Below are 19,217 nucleotides of genomic sequence, written 5' to 3'. Positions count from 1 at the left end.
GCCTTTATAAACATGCATTACTAACTTAATGTGTAGATTATTATACATTATGAAGGTTACTGTATGTACCGTGGAAAACGAAGTGTTTCCGTGGAAACGAAGAGTTTATACCGACGTTATAATAGTCACGTGCATCTTAGCCGTGTGCCTTCACTGGCAGGTGGAAACACTCGGTGCAATGGATAATATGTATGTTAATGTTACCGATAAATGCAATTTGACAATGTCTTGAATAGATCGAATTTTCAATGCCGATTTAACAGTATATCTATTACGAAACAGCCCAATAGCAATTGTTTCATCAGCCCGACCCAATGCTACGGCACAGTATAAGTGAACGTACGGTCCAATTGTGCAATCGAAAGAAGCAGCACTATTCAGCTTCTCAGCGATAGGTTATTTATATTGTTTTTTTCTTACATGAACAAATGATCCAACATTCTAAGCACGATTCCTTCATGATTGCAGTCTATTTCATGAAGTTCCAAAGTGAAGTTTACACCGAACGTGCTTGCAGAGTCAGCTGTTTTTCGTCGTCAGAACAACCTAGACGCCTAGGAAGTGCAAATGTGTCCTTCGTCTGACGCGTTTACAGCTTAGCTTATTGATCCCACAAAGATTTTCGGGTGGTCTGACACTCTGTGCGAACGCCTCTAGGCCAGTGTCAAGTAACAACAGAAATACCAAAGCGAAAGTGTTCAGCTCTAAGATAGAACGCAAAAGAGCTAGGTATTCAGTCTTATCAGAAAGTGGCCTAAGAAACTATTTCAAACTATAAATCCATATTTACTTTAGGATAAACCTAGGCCGCTAACCACTTATCATCAAGTCGCCATTTACTGACCAGTAAGTTAAAATTTCACAATGAATGAGCCATTTAGCAAATATGGTACTATTCAAGAAACTGAATCCATACTTGTAAAATATTTGCGTGTGAAGCTTAAGGTTAGTCTTGTCTATCGGCATTTAGCTGGTTACTTGGGTGCGGCTGAACGCATGCAAAGTTAACAGCGTCGCATAAGTACACTAAGAGCTGTTCATGTCCACAGGTCTTGGTTTGACCTGACTGTCGACCTTTTCGGAGCTGCGTCGCCTTTTCTAACGATACCACCACGACCTTACTGGAAATTGGGCTGTCTCCACGGCTTCCGCACCTTCAGCGATCAAATTGTGTGTGGGCAGGCTTTGGCAGAGACGAATGCATAGATAAGAAATATCGAATAACAGTAATCTGCTGATAGTCATATTAGGTGCTTTAAAGTAGCAGTACTGAGAGGAAACACGCCTGAATTAAAAGCGTGATATTCAATTTGTAGTATGAAGTAGATAAACGCATTTAGGAGTAGATCTATACGTATTCTTCAGGGGGAACGCACTGGAAAGGGGGTCAGTTAAAAAAGATCAATGAAACGTTGACAATCAGGCAAAGAAAATAACTTCCTTAGCAAAAAAAGTAGCGTTCGTCTTAGCTTAAACTTTCTACTTTTTCTTTTTTTTACTTATATTTTGCATGCGTAGACTAGACGTTATCCAAAAATACGTCAATTTTCATCCCTTTTTCTTGTACTATAGCCGCCCATTATAAAATTATACCTATTACTCTGACTGTCAAGGCCTACACAAAAATCATGTTGCTGATATAGTATATACTATCTATGCCTTAAGAGAGTATTAGCATATAGTATGTTTAGGAAAAATAATATCCGATCTCAAACTATAGTATAGCAATTAGTACTAAGTATATAGTAAGCAGTCAGCAGGGGCTCTTTTTACCTTAGTTGACAGCTCATAAACCTCATAAAGGAATTAAGTATTTCCCTGTGAACTTCTGGTTATCTTGTTTTCGTAACGATGAATACCTGTGCGACGAACTGCGTAGCAAATCGATACGATTAGAACACACGTCTCAGAATCACACAAAAAAGATAGACATTTACAGAAATGAATTTGGGAAAATCCGGTCTAGTTCCAATAAGGCACATAGAAAGCAGTTTGGCTTTACAACGGCGAAGTAAATAACACTGCTGATTATTTATACGCACGTTTATTTTATTTTTTTTTTTTAAATATTGTATTCTTTTCAATGCTGCTGTACATATAAAAATGTTACGGGTTGGGGGTAACGAGGGAACAAAAGTCGCAAAACAAAAAAACAGGAACAAAAAACATGATGATGTCCACCTTCGAGGTTAGCATCTACATCGCCGCTTCTTCATCAATTGAATCTATAGCCTTTTGCTAATAGTAATTTTGTTGAGTCTAATAGTTTGCTAAAACTCAGAGCGGCGTATTTTCGAACTCGACAGACTCACGTGTATCCAGAAAGCTAAAGACCTCCTTGTCGATGACGATCGGCAGCTAAGAATGCATATGATGTTCATTGATCCTTATGCGTGCAACTGGCGATGTTGTTTGCACCGTTCTAGGCAAAGGTCGCCTTTTACCGACAGCGAAGAACATCTGATATTCGAAATGATGGCGCAGCAAACACACAGGTGTAAAAAAAGGCTGCAATACACAAACTGGCTTAGCAAATTTGTGAAAAAATCGCGCTTGTGCAGAATTAACATCATGGTCACGACTAAGAGTGATAAACGTTCACTTAAAGTAATTAACCCAGGTAAGACGCATTCGTCCAAGGCGAATACCAAATGGAAACATTTAGACTGTTCTGTAAATCTTCAGCACTGATACACATAATCACACGCACACACCCACACATTAACATCCATACAAACACACAGACACACACACTTACATTCACTCATACATACACACAGACACACATTCATACACGCATACACATCTACATACATGCATACATACACACACACACACACACACACATATTTACATACATACATACATACATACATACACACGCACATTTACATATATACATGCGTACATACACGCACACACACACGCGCAGATACACACAGACACATATATATCATTGATGAATCGCGTTGATAATTATAATAAATATTGAGTTTATATAAGAACAATTATTTTTCAAAAAACTGTAAAATTAAAGACCGTAAATCCAGGGAACAAATGATTGTTTTCTTAGCCGTAATTTTAAGCAATCTATTCCTCGCCCCTCAGGTAGGCTTAAGCCAATACGGTTATTTTGATAATATTGATTCTGGATACCGTTCAAATAAGAAATCATTCCAGGTCGACGCGATCTTATACTTTGCTATGTGTTCATGTGCCCTTCATGCATGAAGAAGATGCCAAATAGTACAGCAGCTTATATATATATATATATATACTGTGATATTAATCATCGCAAGTTTCACTTATTATAGAAACGTTACTTCGAAGTACGCCCAGAATAATATTCCATAAATAAATGACTATGGTCAAACTGATGATCGCATAGTTCGCTACGATTTCTGTTTTCCTTCAGCAATGAGTAACTTTTTAGTATAAAGACTTAAAGGCAATTCGTATTTAGATATTCAACTTATTAATGTAGGAAGTTCGAGTAACTGTTTACCAGAACCTTGCTCTGCGCTACTGGGAATAAATAATTACTTAGGTAGCCAAGTTAACAAAGAGAGCTAGATTCCTCTGATTATCCCGCAGGTATACCCCTTAAATAGTGCTCTGGTTACCGAGTTTGCTTTTCACTGGAGCACCTTTACGTATCATCTTCGTAAAAGGGTCCTACACTCTGAAACAACAAAACAGAAAAGAAAAATAAGTTGCTGAATATAAATACAGTTTCTATGGATTAAGCTAATTTTAATAAAATAATTCTCCACTGATAAATGTCAAAATTGACACAATGTCGACTACAGATGATGCTTTTAATCCATTCATTCATTATCTGGGCGCATTTTATACACCAAGGAGATTATGAGACTTTGAAATAACATATAGGTTTTTTTTTGGCTTAAGAATAGGTACGTGCTAAATATAGGAAAAATACGAAACACTAGAAGAAATTGCTCAAGCGCAGAAGCCCAATCAGTTACTATTTTTACATGGTGGCGTTCGTCATTGATTGTTAGCTTGAACTATCTCTGAGCGATGTATTCTGTTCGATTTCTAACAATTCTGCGGCACATTTTTTAAAATATATTGGAGTATATTAAATCATTTTTAATTGCCTATAGTGATAAAATGTTGACGAAGCATACTTTGGCTTCGTGCTTGCACCGAATATTTATATTTTATTCAAGGGTACTAAGTATAAACAAATCTGTTTCTGCACATGAGCTGATCTCCATATTGATATTAAAGGATTTGTTAATATAATAATATTAACTCATAGCGTAGCTAATTCACCAGCGCATTACATTCACTACCAGTATTGTTATATATGCGCTCTTATTGTCCCACGAACAATAGGGTTTTAGAGGGGGCATTAGTCAGGAAGCTCTAGCCTCTGGCAAATGTAAAATATCACTCGTAGACGTGTCAGAAACGCAACGATGTGTTCTGTTACCGATTACAGGTAAAACTGTTGAGATGCAACGTAAAGAGAATAAGCTTCTAGTCAGGATTTTGGCGCTTCAATTCGGTATGGATGAATCACATATGCTGCAAGTTTTAAATGACGTTTCTTGGGACGTCGATTTAGAAGTCGCAAAGGTCAACTTGACGGAAAGTGCGATCTTTACGTACAAAGTTCGCTTCTGGGCTCACAAATCAGGCTGGTCATATAAAGATGTATGGGAGCTTATAAAGTGCCACGAATACGACTGGCCTTTAGTTCGCACAATGATTATTTGTTCTAAAAAGGATTTTTCACCATTTACCGATGAGTCTGCCTCTAAAGAGCTATCCAATACATCATGTCCCTCAGTCTGGCTAAACAAATCCGCAGATCTAGACATTCCAAGCCACTCAAGCACCCCAGATGGCACAGTCGACTTAAACGGGTCAAATCTTTCGAGGAACAATAGCATCTCAACAGGCCGTAATAACACAAAAGGCCGTAACACTTTGAAAGACGGTAGCGCCTCAACAAAGGGCAGCTCTTCGAAAAACTGCATACCTTCTAAAAACCCAGACAGTCCAAACGGTTATGGCACTTCAAGGATTGCAAGCACATCAAAGAGCCATGAAACGGCATTGGAACCCCAGGTGACCCAGATACATTAGATACACCGAACGGCCTAGGTTCCTCAAGTGATCATGAACGACTGACCATCCAAGCTCCTCAATTTTTTCAAATACCTCAATGCGTCAAGGCACTTAGGCTGCGTACGCTGGCTCAAAGCCTTCGAACTCTCCTAACCATTCTTACTCGGTGCAATCAATCAAAGTGCAAACGGCGAGGACATCAAAGAACTACAAGGTCGCCAACAGTATAAAATAACTACAGTTGACCTTATCATTATAACTACCTCTACTACTTAAAGTTGATCACGTTCGATCCGTGCGACTGAAATGGCAGTTTATAACAAGAGAATCCTGGATGACAAGGCTAGCAGGTCTAATAGCCAATTACAATCAACCTTACATGCTCCGAAAGTACCTCGGGCATGGCGCGTACGAATCGGTCTTTCCCTTTTGAGGCTCAGCGGTCGTTTCAATTTTTCAGGCTTGAGTCATTGCTTAATTTGCAAACACGCTCCACTCGAAAACAGACAGATGGTGAACATTTTTTATTTATTTGGCTGGATTAACCTGAAACAGTAAAAATATTTTGCTGTTTATCGTGTTTACCGTTTATCGCGTTAGAAGGAAAATGGCGGACGGATTTTTACAAGACGGGTTTCAAATTTGTTTTTTTTTTTTCTAATTATATTTTTTTTAACTATGATTATTGAACGTTTTATATATATATATATATTCTTTATTTTTATTACGAATAGCGAATTTCGAGAACTTTTTCATATTCTCATAAGTTTGTGGAAATCGGACAATACTTATAATAATAATAATAACATTGAAAATATATAACAAGGAGTCCTAATTTGCACGCAGTTAAATGATACAGTGATGTTTGGTGATAACGCAAAACCCGGAAAAAAATAACTTTACAGGAGAGAACGCTAGCGGACGCTCGATTTGTAATCCAATGTAAACTTAGTATAATATCAGAATTAAATAAAGCCAAAATGCTGTTCTAAAAAATATTGCGGATGTGTAAAAAAGCAAATCAGAGCTATTCAGATATTTATTTGATACTTGAAAAAACGAACACCTTTAATTAAATAATGACAATAATATTGTGGTTACCAAAGCCATTAATAACAGTGGTTACTGTTTACTTGTTGGTACATATTAGTCTAGAAATGGCAGACGGTGGTTCGGCTTTTCCGTGCATTTGCACACTGAACCCTTAATAATCTGAAAAACCTTATCACCTATCGTAACGGAATAGTGTGCAGACAAGACAAGGCAGCGACTGCAAGAAGCGATTAAGGGAACGGGCGATGGCTCGCACAACTCACCGGCTGGCGGTCCAGCTAAAGGCCATTAGGATCATCAAGGACGTTTAGGTATAGTTACAGGTTCGATGCAAGTAGTATCTGATTGTTGTATAGTGAGAAATGAAAAAGAAAATTATATCCAATATATTCTTTTTGCTGCGAATCCATTGTTCGAAGCTTCTTTACAAGTTCGATTCGTTTATAAGGGAATAGAAGTGGAAGGGAATTCGTTAAGGGAATAGAAGTGACGCTTAGCGTTTTCGAATGACAAGGTTAGATCGAGCACGAGGGTTAACTACTTAATTTTAGGTATAGTCGGATCCCGATACGCGAGGTCAACGCGACGCTGTCGTTGCAGCGACTTTATCAGCGACCGGAAGCCTACACTGTTCCAAAAATCACCATCTGCTCGCTAAACGAGCAGGCAAATTCTATGTTATTGTGCCTGCCAGGCAATACGACACGGTGTGTTCAGAGAGGACGACGTGACAGATCCACAGTATCTATTGGATCCTAGTGCTGTGTTGATATTTATGTAGTTTGAAAACTGGCACAAAGCTAATTTCGAATGAATTACTAAGTGTAATGAAATCGTACGGCAAAAGATGACTTCCTGATAGAAACTGACTGTACAACTATTCTAAAAACAAGGCCCAGATGATTTCAAACTTGAATTACCCGTTAACACGAAAAAGATGCACTTGTATAACTGACTTATGCATTTCTTCGTAGTCATCGTTTAGTAGGTGTGCGTTTGATGGCGATGCCTGAATAAAATAATGCCTCTTTACTTAGCCAGGCTTTTTTTACCGTCTAAGCCGTCGCTCTCTCTCATATATGCATATATATGCATATATATATACACGTCGTCACCTAATATATGAGGTAACGACGTGTATAGGGGGTAAAAACGGGGTTAAATCTGAAATCTTTGTCCGAATCGGAAAGACAGGAAATGTTTGGCCGTCTATAGATCTACGATCCTTAAAGTCCGAAGCCTTTGGTCATGAAGTGCAGCAAGCGGAACTCTGAGCAAAAATAGCAGAAGCACTAGCACAGGAGCGCTGCTGGCAGGGGCTGAGTAGGAGCTGCTGGAAGCGTGTGGTTGACAGCTCAGCAGGCAACGTTCCTTGCCACAATGCTATATCAATACTGTGGATGGGACTGGCGGTAGCGATCGAGCCGATGACCGCCAACGGTTCACTGGGCAGCCGTTGTGATGCCGAGATGTCGCATGTGCGGTGTAAACTGAGGGTAGCCGAGAGTCTATTGTCGTTGACTCACCGCTGGAAGGTCGGATCCGTGGTCTTCATCCTTCCTCGTTGTTCAGCTGGTTCATAAAGACGCAGATCACGTCTTCATCCTCCCTCAAGGGCCGCCAGCACGGCCGTAGTCTGCTTACCGGAACATCCTGTCGGGTGCCGGAGGGGCTGGGTCACTAGCGGTGGTTACGGCTTGCCAGGACGCTGTTTTCTCTGCTCAAAAATTCGGCTTTGCTTTTGTATATCCCACAGTAGAAATAAATGAATAGTAAGATGAAAAAGCAGATGACACTCTCGTCGTTGACGGGCAGCCGTACGGTAAGGTGGAGCTAGAAAGAGAGACGAAAAGAGCTGCGTTCGAGTTCCTAACATCTGAGGAGACTGACTGATGAGCTAACGAAGCGACAAGAACAAGTCTATTGGTATGTTGGATCTCGTACAACAGCACCACGATATGACAGTCTTATACGTGGCTGCGTAAAGTGAGATGTGCAATGGAGCAGTAAAGATTTACGTCTAACTGGCTCAGTTGACGGTTTTTTCCACTTGCAGACGCCACGAGAAGCTAAAGCTATGGAAGACCGGCGACCGCCAAACTCAATATACTAGGCCCTTTTGTTGCTTCATCAACTTCCAGAAATTTGGCCTTGGGTGCCCCAAGCCACATATAGTTTAATGAAGTGAGTAGGCGAGAATAGGTATCGTAAGCATTGATTGCAGATGCGCTATATCGGGTTAATCTGATCTTTGCGGTCACGAACTACCATGTACATAGAACCTGTATCGCTTTTGAGGAATACTTTTATACGTTTTAACCTAATAGAATCATAGTGTTCATTTTCAAGTGGATTTGAAAGGTGCCCAATTTTGACGTAAATTCGTGTGTAACAAAGATACAGTAATAATGCAAAATGCAATTTTATTGGAGCTCAGCCATGTGCAACAATACGAAGTGAACAGAACTGAAATAGACACAATGACCTGAAACGTTAAAACGCTTATCCAGTTGGATCCTTAAATGTGAAGTGCTTTATGTGTACTAAGTCAGCGTCCTATTATACAGGGCATGTAGAGTCAGACCTCCGTTGACGCAGCAGTCACACGCAGGTGCATTTGGCCATAGCCGACTTCTTTCCGTTATCACTGGTGCTATGGTCATTGTCATATGACTGGGTAGGATTCGTGGATAGCCCCGTGATGGCGCAGCTTGTAACGTGTTCCCCTGCTCAGTTTAAAGACACTTAGGTTTGAATCCGGGCGTCGACGAACTTCGTTTCGGACTAGCAGAAGCCAGCCGTTCAAAGTAATGGCTAATCGATCAAATGCGGGATATTCGAAAAGCCAAATAGCCCTGGCTGCTGAAGCCGACATCATTTTTTCTCTACGCCGGTCCATACAATTTCATAACTGTTTTTCCAGTCGGTCATCTTATTCGTGGCTTATAGGCAACAGAAAATTACCTTCTGTCCTGTCTTATTTCTTAATCTCGTGTGCCTATTTTGTCACAGGTGTATGGCTGACCGCCGCAAACCCCGCTGCTTATTGGTGAGTGCGATGTGTTTTTTCCAACAATCAACAGTGTATTCATATGGAAGATATGATCTTAGGTTATTAGTCATGCAGGCACTTGCCACTCCTCATCTTCAGGTGCAGTCGTTCTAGATGAGCAGAATGTTAACACAACGGCAAGCAGCTTCGACGTTATTCTCCCGCTTTTGGTTGTAGGCAAAGCTCGCTAAAACCTAGGAGAAACCACTGAGCAGTTCTGCTTGCAACATGGCAATGTTGACGCTTACTGGCGCCTGTGCGAAACAATAACACTAATAACATCCATTAATAGGATCGTACACAACAAACATCTAATCACTCTTGCACTCGCAGCTAACCTGGAGTTAGTAACAGTAACATACACGGTGCACGCCGCTTTCGCAAGCAGACGTTCCGCTGTTGCGCCGGCTGACGACTTCAGCGCAACCATCTCGCCTGGCGTTTACACCAGCTTATCGCCGGTGCTTTAGTTACTAAAACCGTTGGCACAGTGTTCGAACAACCGGCTCGTAGAATGGCTGATCGAACGACCTGCCACGTACGGTCTAATACGAACGCCATCCTTTTATGGACAGTAAACGACAACCTTCTAGGCGCTGTTGATGATAATGGCAAGCTGCCACCGTCATGGCACACCAGGAGCACAACTACGAGGAAGCTGTCGAGAAGGATTCAGGATAGGGACGTTGTAGAGCTGACAGAGAACAACAATGAATGATGAGGAAAAAGGGAAAGCATCGGATAGCGCTTAGAAATACCGCAGTGGCTTCTTGCGTCAAACACCAAGAATGAGCCCGAACAGGAGGGAGGGAGGGAGGGAGGGATAGACAGCGAGAATGAAGAAAGTAGTAGCTTTTGACTGAGACAAAGACAAGCACTCGACGTGTCTGCATGACACAAGTCAGTGGTAACTTTTAATATCCTCTGCGACGCCAACGTTGTTGTTGTTGTTGACGCCTGTTGCCGTCGCCATCGTTGGAAAGCGTTGGCACCCCAACTTCTCTTGACACACCGCTGCTGTTGATGTTACCTACAGTGCGGTTGTCTCCGCCTGCTGTGCACCCCATTTCGCAACCTATCCCCTAGTTTCGGCAACCCTGGCAATATCCGCGTCGGGACACTGAGTAATATCCCAACAGTTTTCGTTCTAAACCCTCGAATACGTCGGACAAGGGTTTGAGATAAAGCAACCGGATCGCGCAGCAAGTGGAAAAGCGGCAATGAGCTCAGTTCTCTATCAGCGGATCTGGCAGGATAGCTACTCTTAATTTTAATGGAATAAACGCAAAACTGAGGTGTCTACCACAAGAAGTAGGGCAATTGTTTTGTAGCACGCTCACGCAGAGAAGGGTATATTGAGGGTAAAGGAGGTGTCAGAAAAAGCTCGAACATAGTGCGACTTCGGCTGAAATGTTTATCAGCCGTTTCGTTGCGGATGGCGTAGTAGGACTCATGACAACGTGGAGTGCGGAGAAATAGAATACTCACAATTGAAGCTATGCAAAAGAACAGTAGCAGCTTCTTAAAATGCTAAAAATTGAGGTAATTAGAGCCCAGTGAAAACGTGGTAATTAGCGATGAGCGTACTCGCGACGCGGCTTAGGGCTGCCTGAATGACGGAGGGAGGAAGGCAACTAGAAGACAGTAAAGTAGGACCTTCTCAGCGTGAGGATGGTTGTACACGCCGGTAGATTATTACTATTGAGATACTCGTGTTCGCAGATACCAGCTAGTTTCTTTGCTCGACTTCAGCAAACGTGTACTTCAGTGGAGTTTTGATAACGATGGTAAGATTTGTGTGCGTAAAGTCTGTGATGCAGTGTTCCATATAACTGACTGGAAATCTGTAACAAACGGTTATATATATATATATATATATATATATATATATATATATATATATATATATAACACTGATTTCTAAAGGTAAATGCTTTAAAATTTATTTATATTACAGTGTTTAATTGTGACCCAGTTCTGTATTCGAATAGCTAAAGTGCAGCGATTTCCTGCTGATATTTGCCAATGAACGTCTAAGTTGTTGCGTATATTTAAATGCAAAGAGTGGCCGTGGACTGCTTGTTGATTATATCAACTTCTATTATCTTCATGTAAAGAAAGCGGCTGAAACTTTCAACACAGGCCATGCTATAGACCAAACCACGATTAGCTAACAGAAAAGACATATTGAAATTAGAGAGTTCCGTAAATTTTAGCATTCGGGTTAGATTTTTGCGCTGGCCCATAATACTTTTCAACCCAGAAACATCATCCACAGTGCTGAAATTATGTTTGAGTATTATATGAACAAATTGCTACATATCTGCATAACATTGAGCTATCAGTTTTTCCTAGGACTCGTCACCTTCGCCATTTCTGTTATGTGTCTAGCTACAGCAGTAACGACATCGTAACTTTTCACCACTATTCTAACATAAGAGGAAAATTCATAAGAACTTCCACTCAGTGTGGACTACGCATAGAGTGCATGGGATCTTTGCTACGAAAACAGCATTTATTCACGCCTGTACACGAGCATCTGAACGGATCAGTGGAACAATGCGACACCGAAGTTATGAGGGAATATATTGTTCGATACAAACGTCTGCCCACTCGAACTCCTCCGGCTGGTTAGAGAATCACACTTCGACGGTGCGACGAATATATGCTACGTAAATGTAGAAATAGTAATTTATGTTATAACTCGTCGAGTATGCTAAACGCTTTCTGCTGCTACCGGTACGGATCGACCTGAAGGAAGGGTAAATAAGGTATGCCATTTTTGTTACTGGCAAATCTAACAAATAAGACACGTAATTATCAGTAGGAATATTGCCATCAGGTCACATAGGATGAGACAGGAAAGGTGGCGAGGCCGAAGGAGTTGCAGGCTAATTAGTGTCAGCCAGAAGTATTTTCAGGTCATAATCAGGTGGCTGTTGGCCGTCATTTTGTAAACGACTAACTAGCTGTGCTTGTTATTGAAACTGTTGGGTGCTTTTCAAGACCTAGCTGGATTCACTGCAAGAGTTATATCATTATGGGTTGTAACAGAGGCTTTCGACCCTTCCCAATCAATGGAAGGAGATAACATTCAACCGATTGCTACACAGCCTACTTTGAACAGTTGTCGGTAAAGTCTCCTGATTCTTCTTTTGAATTAGCTTTTCAACAAACACACTCACTGTGTTGCGAAAAAAAAGAAGATTTTAACAGGTCAGCACCTGTATGCCACTTCTGCATAAACAATTTTCCGTCGCCTGCAGTGTAGCGGAACAGAACTTTGAAGGAAGAGTTTCCAATTGAGATTCATGGGGTTCTTTAGATACTCAGAAAAAAGGAGAATTCAAATTGCCTCCTAAGAATGCGAAAGTTTCAAAGAAGAAACAAGCAAGGTCATTTGTTATTTGCGATGCGGCGAATACCCCCTTGGGCTATGCAGCTTCGGAAGTTGAGAGGCAGACTTGTCATACTGATAAAGTTACGCTCGTAAGTAGACAACCGAAAACAAACCAGGGCTATTTTTGTTGTCCATGTTGTTGTTGTTGATGCTTTTGCGCCTAAGGCGTAGCTCAGACGTAGCTTGTCATTGATATTCACAACCACAGTGGATAGCAAGCGTCAATATGCATCACACATAAAATGACAATTTACCATAGGCCAACAAAGGACTAGATTCAGTAGATTTTCCTTACTAGGCGTCGTTGAGAAGACAAAGATATAGTAATCTCGTTGAGCATATCTGTCGGACATATTCAGTTTTTTGTCTTCTGCAATTACCGCTTTTATTTTATATAAGCCTGTCTTAAATGATAGAAACATTCTGGTGATATGCATAAGGGCGATATGTCTGAGCCGTATTCTGTCCATGTCTACTCGAACATATTTATCCTTAAAGCACATGTGAAGATCGTAGCGCGCAATAGATAAAAATAGAGTTTAGTGTGTCGCACATCTTCGTTATGCTGAAGTCGATTAAATTCATCCAATGACGAGTTTGCTGGTTTTCATTTTATTACTGAATTCTCAAGATTTTCTTTACCATATTGGTGTACTGAAGCTGTTGAGATTAACAGCTGCCGCTTTGCCGGTGGTCGAACATATAGAAATATAGGGCAGACTGTCCGATATCTGACCCGCTTTAAGGTGCTCTCCACGTGAAGATGGCGACTCCCGTAAACATAACAGAACAACGACTCTGTGTGCCTGTAAGGACCAAACGAAAACCAAACAGCAAACCTTGATACTCATCAAAATGACAATCAAGTATAGAATAATGAGGAATGGTCAGGACCAGACTAAGAGGTCATTAGTGTTTTGAGACCCTCATCTGAAAACAGTCCGGGCGTAGATAGTACTATTATAAAGGATCATAAAAGTCACATATACATGTACACACCGACACTTCACCACCCTAACACAGCCTGTGTACAGGTAAGAGGTCCACAACCCAAATCAAAAGTGTCCGCCAACTTAGGCTGGTCACTGTAAGAGAAACTAGTGCAGCATTTGCGCGGTGTTCTTCTTAGCTAGAATTTCCCAATACTTACCACACCAGCTGTCCTTCCAGCTTAGTATCAGCCCGTAGTGTAGAACAGTTGATTTTATATATTGATTTTTTGGCCACCTTGTTCCTTGATAGAATCAGATCTATCCTATGATTCATTATCGAGGTGTAGTCGATCATCTTGGTCTGTCCGCTACGCTAGCTAATTTATCATATTTTTTCAGATTTATTGTAAACATCGCAAGTATAAGGCGTTATATTTTGTTTCACGACGATCTACATCTTAAACACTACTGTGATGATTCCATTGCAAGCGTATATATATTATAGGTTTGTTATCCTAATACGGACGTAGCTGGTTTCTTTTTGTTTTCCTAAAACTATTATGTTTATTCCATGTATTATATATGCAATTATTCTATATGTTCTATGCATATGAAACACAAATATAGATGTGGTTATTTTAAAAGAAGAGATTTATTCCAACGCTCATATGTGATGGCCTTTCATTGTTCCCGCTCCAGGTGGCTAGGTAGCTTGATCGTTTTTATAGCGTAGTTTAAGACCCCAGACCCAAATAGGATTCTGTATTAATTAACTGACTATCAGCACTGTCTGTTTGTTTCTATTTACGAATACGCAGGAACACACTCATTACGCGTATGTTTATCGATGGTATTTTAGACCAACTATTAGGCGTGTCGAAAATAACTAATAAAACAGGTAACATGTTCGTTTATAAATTCACTTACCTATACTTACAAATATCTAAATTCCAACAAAATAATATCCAGAGGATAATAAATTCGCATTTCATGGATATCTAAAGCTTTGTTGACAAACTACGAGCTCGTCGACCGACTGAGGTCAACATGGAGGCTGCCTGCTTACCATATCGGTACGCTGTAATATAAAAAAAAAATCAACCGATCGTCTTTGTTTTCGTATTCCTACATTCTCGTATTGGCCTTAAACACGTCTCTGTGTTGTTCTATTTCCTTCTCTTTTGCCTTTCCAATATTATTAATGGAAGCAGTGGCCTCTTGTAATCCTCATTGTTTGCACTATGTGTACGATCGATCGAAACTTTGCCTTTTCCCTACCTTGTCTGCCATAGCTAAAGGGCAAATTGGACGTGATTTCCGTGTTGCCATTCTCCAGTGTTGTGGACTGAGTCTTCGTTTGTGCTATCTATTTGTCATGGGCCGTTTTCCCGTCAGTCCGGCAGCCGTCACACGCCGTGGCCCTCAATGCATCGGGAGGCCCTGATCCCGTAGTCTCTACGCGACTCCTTTCTTGCCATCCTTACTTCAGTGCCGCCTGGTTGCTGGCTGTTTGTTCTGGTCGACTGTGGGTGACCCGTGCCGCTCGCAGAGCCTTTTCCCTACACTTAGCAAACAGGGTGAAGTATTTCAAAGAGGAGAAGAAGAAAGCTAGTGCCCAGGAGCTATGACTATTTTTACTTGTACAACTAGTTAAATTAAATGCTTCGCGTTTTACCGCCGTTAAGCCACTGTCCCTCCTGCCTGTTCAGCAAGAGGAACGTTGTGTCTACAGCCGGCATTTAATATACACGTGAGTCCTGCCTAAAGTCAGTAGGCACACACGTTAGGACCCCATGTGAGCACATTACTACTGCCTCCACTACCGCGGACATTACAGACACGGCGAGCAATGTGAAGAGAAAAACTACGGAAATTGTAGGTCCAGGAGTAGGCCTGTACGATGCAGCTGGAGCCTGAAAGTAAAAGGTCGCCGTTGGCTGCGCTTCGAGCTTTCGATACTACGCTTCGTTCTCCGTTTTTCTTTTTCTGCAGTCGACGATGCTGTTGTAGGGATGGCTGGTAACAGTAGGACAACACGTTTATTTTCACGCCATAGGCGGAACAGAGGGCGGGGACTTAACAAAAGGCTCACTTCTTCTAGGCAGCTGTACTCTGTCCCTATGGCGCGCTAACATCACCGATGTCGTCAAGAGGTCCAACTCTGTGGAAGGAGTAAGCTTTGAAAAGGCATGAGATGGGGAAACGGGCTACGACATAACAAAACACGCCGGGAACACTGGTGAGAGACGATGATGAGGCCTCGGAAAGACAGGGCAGGACAGACTGCTCGGTGCAACGAAGACCGCTATAGCTATTGCAGCGCCGCCCATGGTGATGACAACGACATCAGCTACAACAACAGCTGCAGTTGCATCCACGACGACCGTACGACGTAATAGAGAACAGGTCGTCGCCTCATCAACTTGTCATTCACCCAGTATTACGCACCCGACAACGTTCGCGACGGCAGAAACGGTGGCTACGAACATGGCAATCGTAGTGTACACTTAACCAACGAAGCAAGGAAACCACATTAACGGCGACTGAAGAAACTACCGCAGCCAAGAGAATAAGCGCGATTGGGGGAAAATAGTCGACTTGAAGTTCTCTACTATCCTTAGTCCGTAACGAGGACACAAAACTGCTGACATAACAGCACATTGACACACACGTACCGTAGTGTCAATAACCTGATCGATAATTTGACAGAACTGGGACAAATCGTACTCTGTATGGCTTGGCTCATGCTGCATGTTTGGCGTTTCGAAGCGCCTCCTCTATAATAGTAGGCTTAAATGTTCGTGTAGGTCAAACGCTACAAAAAAAAAGCTAGCAGCTCTGCGCGGAATCGTATCGGATTGTATTCTGATTGAGCGTTTATCGTATGCCCGTTTGAAACAACAATGACGTGTTCTCTAGGATTTCCACTGTTATCCAGACCGAATATGTTCGATTTAAAGTCGGTTTAAAGTCCATTTCAATACACGTCAATACGCACGTTACACATGGCACGGAGTATACCAAAACGGCTCGATCCACCGGGTTTCAGTTATTTGGGTGATTGTGGAAGTTATTAGCAATAAACACTATATACAAATTTACGAGCGAATTGCGGCTTCAGAGTCACGCCCCAAGAGGGAAATAAAAAAAAAAAAGGCCAGAATTTTCTTTTTCTGAACGACGGCGATATCTGCAGCAATCAAAGCTACTGGATGAACATCTAAACATATAAATATCATTACAGAAAAGTTCTATCTGCTTAAGGCAATGACTAATTAACTTGGACGAGGTGGATCCGCTTTTTCTGAAAATATTTTTCGATGCAAAATTTAACTTTCAACTATTTCAACGTTATTATACTTAGAGTGTGTCATGTGCGGCAGTCGCTGCTTACAGTTTGAATTGGTACATCTTTAGGTTTAATCGGTCAAGTCTAGTCCTCGGCTTTACATAGAAAAATTCGAAAAGTGCTGTATGATTAACTGGTTGAGTGGGAGCGAACTTTTCATAAAACATATCTAGAACTCTAATATTAGAGCCGCACGTAAAGCTGAAATTGGTATCGAAAGTATGATTTGACGACATTATTACCCTCAACGCTGTTGTGTTTGCCGTTAAAAACTCGTGTCCAGACGCGCTCGTTTCAACTTTCTCAAGTAATCTCGTTGTTGCATGCTGTTTCCTATATTAACCTTTATCGTATTTCACTCGACGGAGCTATAGTGAATATAACCGCTATATATATAAGTATAATTACTGCTAATAACCAATTTTAAGATATTAATCAACTTTGAGCTGACCCCCTGCCCCCTACCCTCCCGCCCAGTCTAGACTGTTACTATCAGGGTTCAAGTCGAAAGTTATCGGATTACGCCGTATATATCGGGGTTGGAAGTTACTTGCGAGTCATTACAAACAGATACTACGAGACATTTCAGATTCAGTTGAAAATTCTACGTTCAGCAAGGGACGTTCTCGTGGTAACTTAACGGGTAGACATTTGACTGCTAATTTTAGGTGTAATTTCGAACCCGAGTTCAGACACTCTGTGTTAGGAGGCAACTCTGATGGACTGCCTAACCGCAATACTGGACGTAAAACACAATAGAGTAGTATTTCTCAAAGTTCACAATTCACCGATACCAGCAAACTTTTTTTGCCAATGGATGGCGTTATTCTGCTCAAAAATTTGGCACGGTCGGTCTGCATTAAGCACTCGTTTTTATACCTGAAGCACAGACAGGCTGAGGCACAGATAGGAAAAGACAATTGTAAATATGAGTTGGCCGTGCTGGTCTTCATTCGACATCGATGACTTCTCGAGTTAACGCCCGCAATTAGCGTCTCGGTACGTGTAGAATCGCCTTCTTATTTGTTACCATATATATATGAGTTTTCAAATTTAAAATAGATAATTTTAGACTCTGATAGGTATCCGTTCGGTCGTCCTGCGCTCACCCACGACGCTTTCTTCTGTGAAACCGTGTTACGGTTTAGTGTGATGTAGTATTAAGGGGAGCATGTATTTTAAACCTATAATAGTTAGATGGCAGTATATGCAACGTGCTTAAAATTGAGGTAGCCTGTTTCAGAAGCGCTTCGTAAATACGTGCTCTCCTAAGATCTACGTTAAGTAGGATAGTTTATTAGAGACATAAAAAAACGATATAAAGTTGATTAGGCAAACATAAACCATGAAGGCCTTCAGTAGACTCGATATAATTGGTTTATGCATAAGAATAGCAATTCCTAGTTAGTACACGTCTACCCTTATATAGAGTCGTGCGAAGAACGTATCTATATTAGGCGATGTAATGCCTACCGTCCTAATTATCAGTTACTAACGTTAAGCAGGGTACTTATTGCAGTAAAATATTGCAATTTTCTTTCCTTTTAGTCCACGTACATGCCCGGCTAGCCTATATGGCGTGTAGCGTCTTTGTTTCATACAAGTGACCCACCCATGTGGCTAAAATTGTGTTTATCTATACCGGTGCAGGGTGATTATTACTGAATTAACTGCGTGATGGCGTGTCAAAATGCGTCAGCGAGACTGTTTGCGTCGTTGTCTTTTCTGCTAAACGAAGACTAACGGGCATGCTCCCGGGGGCCTATTTCCTCACTTAGCTTCAAGTGAAGTATTAACAGTCCCGGAGTCGTTAACTGCCCTGCTTAATTTCTGCTCGACGAAGAGACTACATGAGCTAGGAAATCTTGGCAGAGCCTCGCGGCATCACTTAGCGATTGCTCGCTCGTATTGGGTTTCTTTTTAGCCTCATCAGTCTATACGCTTTTTTCTGACGCTTCGATGTCTGGCTTTGACTGAATTGCGTCTGATAGCATGTTCAGGTAAAGCGTTTTTGGTGGTTATGTTGATACAACAAAAGAATTTGTGCACGAACGTTCTCATACGTAGCATCTACGCGACTAGTTAACAAACAAAAGAGATCAGGGCAAGCAAATCGTTTGAAATTTGCTCCCATAACTTAGGATATGTTGTACAGAATAACTGAACGCATTGAATAGCCGCTTATTATCACGTGCCTCTTTACGTCGTTACGATCAGATGAAGATAGTTATAAGAAAAAGCCACTTACAGATAAGTGAAGAATAAATATCTGATAAAACTGAGTGGACGCACGGTTTGCAGGAACTAAGTTCGGCCTGGCGCTAGTTCGAT

The 19,217-nt window shown here is 41.3% G+C and overlaps 1 protein-coding gene and 1 long non-coding RNA gene across 10 annotated transcripts in view; both read left to right on the top strand.

Moving 5' to 3' along the window:
• The window catches only part of LOC111254983 (uncharacterized), a 79,976-nt gene that overhangs the window by 49,257 nt on the left and 11,502 nt on the right, over positions 1–19,217 (top strand). For 4 of the 9 annotated variants that reach the window (XR_015317397.1, XR_015317407.1, XR_015317398.1 and 1 more), the window contains one exon: positions 9,166–9,202. The exons of the other annotated variants lie outside the window; for them this stretch is intronic. This is a non-coding gene — a long non-coding RNA (uncharacterized LOC111254983). The remainder of the gene's footprint in view (positions 1–9,165; positions 9,203–19,217) is intronic. 9 annotated transcript variants of the gene reach the window in all.
• Positions 1,075–6,121, top strand: LOC111254981 (uncharacterized). Its single transcript, XM_022816512.2, has 2 exons — positions 1,075–2,620; positions 4,469–6,121. The coding sequence occupies exons 1-2, from the start codon at positions 2,365–2,367 to the stop codon at positions 5,116–5,118; spliced, it is 906 nt and encodes a 301-aa protein (XP_022672247.1). The 5' UTR covers positions 1,075–2,364; the 3' UTR covers positions 5,119–6,121.

This window comes from Varroa destructor, unplaced genomic scaffold (genome assembly GCF_002443255.2).
Source record: "Varroa destructor unplaced genomic scaffold, Vdes_3.0 BEIS01000007.1, whole genome shotgun sequence".
Taxonomy (NCBI): Eukaryota; Metazoa; Arthropoda; class Arachnida; order Mesostigmata; family Varroidae; genus Varroa; species Varroa destructor.
Note: the sequence above shows the minus strand (reverse complement) of the source record. Positions and strands in the feature narration are given on the sequence as shown.

Excerpts from the sequence above, each read along its gene's own strand:
- LOC111254981 (XM_022816512.2), top strand. The coding sequence starts at position 2,365 with ATGCATATGATGTTCATTGATCCTTATGCGTGCAACTGGCGATGTTGT. Across the intron at positions 2,621-4,468 it reads ACTTAAAGTAATTAACCCAG|GTAAAACTGTTGAGATGCAA; the intron begins GTAAGACGCATT and ends TACCGATTACAG.